This window comes from Hippoglossus hippoglossus, chromosome 22 (assembly GCF_009819705.1).
Source record: "Hippoglossus hippoglossus isolate fHipHip1 chromosome 22, fHipHip1.pri, whole genome shotgun sequence".
In the NCBI taxonomy this organism is placed as follows: domain Eukaryota; kingdom Metazoa; phylum Chordata; class Actinopteri; order Pleuronectiformes; family Pleuronectidae; genus Hippoglossus; species Hippoglossus hippoglossus.
In genome coordinates, this window is record NC_047172.1 from 14,007,312 (window position 1) to 14,013,712 (window position 6,401).

At 41.3% G+C, this 6,401-nt stretch overlaps 1 protein-coding gene across 3 annotated transcripts; it reads left to right on the plus strand.

The window, feature by feature from the left end:
- Positions 1-268: 268 nt before the first annotated feature.
- Positions 269-6,234, plus strand: LOC117756646 (jun dimerization protein 2-like). 3 transcript variants are annotated; one of them, XM_034577257.1, is made up of 4 exons: positions 269-714; positions 2,727-2,944; positions 4,337-4,441; positions 4,577-6,234. In XM_034577257.1, exons 1-4 carry the CDS (start codon positions 393-395, stop codon positions 4,760-4,762), a joined length of 831 nt encoding a protein of 276 aa, XP_034433148.1. In that variant the 5' UTR covers positions 269-392; the 3' UTR covers positions 4,763-6,234. The 3 variants fall into 3 exon arrangements, with proteins under 3 accessions (XP_034433148.1, XP_034433149.1, XP_034433150.1); XM_034577258.1 differs by lacking the exon at positions 269-714 and adding an exon at positions 742-1,236; XM_034577259.1 differs by lacking the exon at positions 269-714 and adding an exon at positions 742-1,212.
- Positions 6,235-6,401: the final 167 nt, after the last annotated feature.

Sequence of the window (6,401 nt, forward strand, 5' to 3'; positions counted from 1 at the left end):
TTTCCTATCTACAGTTGTGTTTTCTTATTTACAGTTTTTTTTTCTTATTTACAGTTTTTTTTTCTTATTTACAGTTGTGTTTTCTTATCTGCTGTTGTGTTTTGTTTTTTACAGTTGTGTTTTCCTATTTACAGATGTATTTTCTTATTTGCTGTTGTGTTTTGGCGATTTGTTGTGTTTTCCTATTTACAATTGACTTGTGCGATTTGCACCTCAGGGCCACCGTATTAAAAAGGTCATATTTTTGTCAAGTGATCTCACAGCATGTGTTTAACATGGGAGGCAGAGTTAAGTCAAACATGACGTCAGAGTTTCCTGCGACCTATTTCAAATGACTGATCTTTTGTATTTCAGTGGGACGATTACTCCCAGTAGATGAGTGGTGGTGCTGCATGTTGCAGTGCAGCCGGAGCAGGCCTCCATCTGAGCCACATTGCAGCAGTAGTGCAGCCTCAGTGTTTCTTGATGGGAGGAGCGGTAAGTCTTCCCCACTTCTGCCCCCACTATGTTACTTTTACATCCCTGCTGCTGCTGCTGCTGCTGCTGCTTGCGTTCGGCTGGCATCGCCTGATTTCCGCATTCCCAAATCCTCCCAGATTGGGATCACGTTTGAAACAATCGGGCTGATGCAACGGTTCCCACTTTTTAAAATCTACTCTCGACCCTCGGCTGAGCAGAAGAAAGGACATTTGTTGCACCTGGGATCCAAGTCAGGTCGGTACAGACAAACTTCTTGATGATTTGTTTTTTTTTTAGTGGACAGTTTATTGGCGCGCCTCGCATCGGTCACAGCGAGCATGTAGTAGCGGCGCGGACACGGGGGCAGCTCTGGGAGGATGTTTGCGCTTTTACGCTGCGTTTTTTGCGCATTCCGCCACTTTTACGCGTTTCGCGGCGTTGAAAGTAAACGTGACATCTGAGCGAACGTGCCCCAGAAAAGGTCGCTCCTCTTTTGTGTGCATGCTGCCCTAACACGGACCCACGTCGTGCACAATACAGAACAAAATGTCCTTGTGTTTTCGTGCAGTGTTGTGTTTGCGTTGTGCCGCGGAGTGGATGTTAAATACACGGGGTTTTACTGACAGACGCGGTGTAACGTTTTAACACTGCGGCTCTGTGATGGAAACACAAAGTTACGTAAGATAAATTGTTGCCGCACTGAAGAAAAACTTCCGCTTTCAAGTTGACCAGAGGCTCCAGCAGCAGACACATGTACATGTATTCATCAACTATACTGCATGTTCTTACACAACATGAAATAAACTGTACCTTCCTATGAAACAAATGCAAAACCCAATGATGATACAGTTAAATCAGTGGAAGTGAACTGATTCCTCGTATCCTCAGGGTATAATAATACAGTTAAAACCGTTACAGGATCATGTTAAATAGTTGTTTTAATCACACTTACACTGAGCACCATAATAAACCTAAATGGTTCTCATTAAAGTCCATATTGTGCTGGAATCATTTGTATACAAGATATTTGAGATTCACGGCATTAAGGTGGTTTTGGATTTAGCTCTGGAGTCATTAAAATGTCAAACCACAATGTAAAAGTGTGTAGCTAATTACAAATCGCCTCTATTATAAATGTCACACCAGTTGCACCAGTTTTAAAATCCAAACCGTTGGCCTCTGACACCAGCCTGGTCGGCACAGTTCCGCTCTGTCATTTTCTGACCTGCAGTTTGGGGGGGAAGTGTAAAAATGGAAAGTCATTTGCACGTCTCCTGTGAAGTTCAAGGTCTGCACAGATGCATATTTGACATGTATAAACTCTTCCCTTTAACCTCACAGGGGTCACGGGTCAGTAGCTCAGTTTATTACAGTTTTACTACAGTTTTCTACAGCAGTGTTTCTGCCTGGTTATTCCTGTAATGTGTGCTAAAGGGTCTCCGGGTAATTGACCTTAAATAGTCATTTTTGGCTTCGTCATGTGGGCTGGAAATGTGCTGAGCTGTTGCAGTAATTTCCTGTCTGTTTGGCTGGCTTTGCTCATACACCTCCCTCATTGTCTGCAGAGATAAGTTCCAAATGAAGATATCCATCAGTATCAAACGGCACGGAAATCTTTTCAGTGCAAAACACAAGAAAACAGTGGCATCCGTAATGGTTTCATTTGGCTAACCAAAAGAAAACATGTTAAATTTCAATCTTCAACACGTTATTCTGTTGTTGTTCTTTAGGCAGCTGTATACCACTGACACGACATCTCATAAGGAGAAAATCAAAGTTAATGGATATTTCTTGGCAAAGTTCAGCTTCAGCTCCCCTTGGAGTTAAGAGGAATTTGTGTGTCTGTCTGTTTTCTACTCTGCTGTTCATCTCTCTTTTGGCTTTTGGACATTAAGTAAGGTAAATTCTTGCCAGGACTCTTATAAATGTTTGTATTTCAATTCCAGAATAAATAATGAAATAGCATAATGAGAGCAGCCTCAGCATCCGGCACCTTTAACAGAGCAGCAATTCATCACAGCAAAGGAAAGTCCTCCACCTTGGGGGGAAAAAGCCTTCTCCAGGCCCTTTAACAAACAGCAGGTCAAATAAAGAACTTGGACGTCTATTTCTTATGGAAAATGGCTGTTTCCAACCTTCATAACATAAACTATGTCCCCGGTATGTTTTATAACAAGCAGAGCAGACAGAGTTTTTCATGTTTTTTCATTGATCTGTCTAAGTTCTGCGTCTGAATCTGTCTCCCTTTTTCTCCCTCTGCCTCGTAGCTGTGGTCACGACCGAGTCTGACGCGATGCCAGGACAAATCCCAGATCCCTCTGTGACAGCAGGCTCCCTGCCCAGCCTGGGCCCGCTGGCCGGGATCTCAGCCACCACGCTGACTGACAAGCTCAAATTTAGTGACCTCCAGGAGTTTGGGACGATGCTCTCACCGCTGCACTTCCTGGACAGTCTGGGGAAAAGGCCCCTAGTCATCAAAACAGAGGTAAACAGGACACATTGAGCAGATGGAAACCAATAACTCTTAAACCTCTGCACATGTAAAAATATATTTAGATTTTTTTTTTACTCAAACATGCCCATTATAGGTCATTTACTCTGGTATATTTATGTGTTATTTGTATGGGATGTTGCAAAAAACACAAGCTATATGTCCCTTATATATCATAAACAGGTTGCTTGAAACGAAAGCACCTTTGCTGCTGAGTATTGTGACATACCTTAGTCAACAAGACCCCTAGTGGACATTGTGGGGCTTATTTCTGTCCCTCCACCTCCACTGTCCAGTGGTCTCTTAGGTTCAAGAGTCAATGCTTTAAAGCCATGTTGACAAAGTTAGATGGAATTTGTCTTGGTGAGATCTCTCAAACATAGACAAAGTAAAATACACACACTCAAAATACATCATTGAGTATAAAACATGTATAAACATATAAAACACATAAATACAATCCAAACCCTTAAAAAACGATAAAATGATAAATCCCAAAACTAATTGGAATAAATAAAACCGATGAAAACAACAGCAGCAGCAGTGACCCACTGGATTAAGTGCGTAATACAAAAACATCTGCTTCACCGCCCTTTATTAAAACCAGCAGACAGTTGTGGTATTAGTAGTTTTCTGGAATCTGGTTGTTCTTGTTTTGACACTTTTCAGTGTTTTATCAGAGAGGGAGAAAATGGAAAAGGCATTTAGCTGCGTGGGAGGGGTCCTTTTAAAATGGAATCTAAAGGACTTTTAGTTTCAGTTTTGAATTGAGTTTTTTTAGAGAAACGGTAAAAGGACAAGTTACACACCAACTGACAAAGTTGGCTACTGTAGTAGCATCATGCATGAGGAGGACATACCGTTTAGCTTACATCAGAGCTTCATGTCTTTATGTTAGAAAGGTTAAAGTGTATTTCTGGTGTAGTCAAGTTGTAACATGGTGACGTGAGACAAAATACACATCAGCATTTATAGGTAAATGTGGGCCTGGAATTGTCTTTCTGTGCCAAAATGAAATGCTTTTACACTGTGTATCATGTGGATAGTCACACTGCCGCAAAAATCCCATGTAGTTCAACCTTATTCCTTCCATTACCTGTGCAGCTCATCCTGTAATACGTGTTGCAGAGGCATGGTACACCCATGCACAGACAAACAACCATTCACCACCAAAAACAGTCATTACTGTCACAGTAGTGAGAGACAGTCGGACAAAGATTGTACTTCTTTATTTTAGTTCAACGTTCACTTTACATATGATTACATGAAGAATAGTGTAATGTAAAGAAAATAAAAAGTTTTAAGTGATTATTTTACTCCTACACTTGGAGCAGTTTCATACTTTGACATACTGTCAACCTTTTTTCCCCCTGCGCTGCTCTTTAGAGGGACGATGACAACGATAGGAGGAAACGGAGGCGAGAGAAGAACAAAGTGGCTGCAGCTCGATGTCGAAACAAAAAGAAAGAGAGGACCGATTATCTACAACAGGTGAAAGACGCTGCCTAGATAATCACGTTTTCATCATTGCACATTCTCACCGATTTATCTTATCTGTTGTACTTGCAAAAAAAATCCTTCATCTTAATCCCAGTGTTTCTAACTTCCTTCTCCGTCCTCTGACAGGAGTCGGAGCGACTAGAGATGTTGAATTCCGACCTGAAAGCGCAGATTGAGGAGCTGAAGCAGGAGCGCCAGCAACTCATGCTCCTGCTCAACCGCCACCGCCCCACGTGTATTGTCAGGACAGATAGCGTCAAAACCCCGGAGAGCGAGGCGAACCCCCTGCTGCAGCAGCTGGAGGACAAGTGAAGGTGCGACGGGTTCGTGCAGACGGCAGCTGAGAAGAAGCAGCCAACAAGCAGCACTTAGCTCTCTGGGCCTCGGTCACGGAGGAGAACCCTCGTACCTTAAAGACACGGAGCCGCGAGGCACAATATGAGGATCCAGTATGATTGGATGTTGTTATGGCAGTTAAATCAAACTTTTCTACTTCTCCCTCCTGCTTTCCCATGTTGCTGTCATTTTGGTCATCGGAGCCACTGTAAGTGTGAAGTTAAACAAAAACAGACAACAGGTTATCTTACACTCAGCTTGTTGTTTTATAGCAGATTTTCTACTACATTTCCTCTTAACTTTAGCCATTAGCCCAAAACAGAATAGATTCATTATAGCCATTGTCAGACAGGACCTCCGGAGGATGTCCGGAGAATTGGGTCCGGACTTTCTCCGGAGTTTGCCTTTCACACATGAACAACGCAGCAGGAGTTTCTCCGCTCGGACGCTTTCACAACCACAGCAACAACAAATCTGCAGGTGTTTGTGTGAGAGGTGTTGCAGACGCAGGATGTAACATATTTATTCTGCTGCGGACATTCAAGTGTTTTTATTTACAGCATATTGTAGACGGGCGTCTGCTTTTATCCCCAAGAGCTTTCTTGACATCTTCGTCTCTTATTACACAACTTTTTTAACTTGCAGATATCTGTTTTCTTTTAGTTTTTGCGTGTGTAGACTCGTCATCACAACAACCCCCACTCGCTTGCGGTGAATCCTGCGGAGGATCTCCTGCTGGGATCTCACATGGTCATTCCACAGAAAGTCCGGAGGCTTTCACTCTGGCATTTACCTTCTCAAAAACCGCCTCTCCTGAATGTCCGGAGGATCCCTGTTGTTCAGTGCATGTCTGTAAGCAGTTTATTTGACACTTTGTGGAAACACAAAAAAAAAAATTGGCTTTAAAAAACATCTCACGTTAAAGTCCACTCAATAGTTTCAGTTAATCATTTGATGATTTATAAAGAAATTATTTACATTTCTATAGTGTATAACTTTGGCTAAAACTGTGCTACACTTGATTTGTTTGCCAAGTTCCAGCAGCATTTCAATCACTTTTAGTTTCAAACATGGTTTTACTGTTTATGGGATCAGGCTACAAATAGATTACTGAGGGGTTTCAATACTTCTCTGTCTGTATGCTCATGATTATTTTTCTTGTTTTGGCTTTGTTAAAATGCATTCCGGGAAATTTTAACTAAAATTCAATGAGACAAGGGCAAACATGGGGAAATGGGTAGGCCTTATAGATATATTGTATTTGAACTAAATCAACTTGTTATAGCTACAGACTGAGTAGTTAGTGTTTTCATTTCATTTTAGTTCTTTCATACATTTGAAGACAATTTGATGGTGATTGACCCCCCCCCCCACCCTACCCCCTCCTTTTATTCATATGTTTTGGCGCAGGCGTCACGTATATATATATATATATATATATATAAATATGGACTGTTTACATTGTACTTTTACGTTGTGTTATCATATTGTTACTACCAATTAAGTTTTTTATACTTTTGTATATGATATATATATATGCATATAAGCTATCACAAAATCTCAGTTTGTATTTCATCAAATAAATGTTTAGTTTCTTTTTTAATGGAAATTTCTT

What these genes read in the sequence shown, in the direction of transcription:
- LOC117756646 (XM_034577257.1), top strand. Translation starts at nt 393, where the DNA reads ATGTTGCAGTGCAGCCGGAGCAGGCCTCCATCTGAGCCACATTGCAGC. An exon ending in CCCTAGTCATCAAAACAGAG is followed by an intron (nt 2,945 to 4,336) that starts GTAAACAGGACA and finishes GCTGCTCTTTAG; the next exon opens with AGGGACGATGACAACGATAG. An exon ending in GGACCGATTATCTACAACAG is followed by an intron (nt 4,442 to 4,576) that starts GTGAAAGACGCT and finishes GTCCTCTGACAG; the next exon opens with GAGTCGGAGCGACTAGAGAT.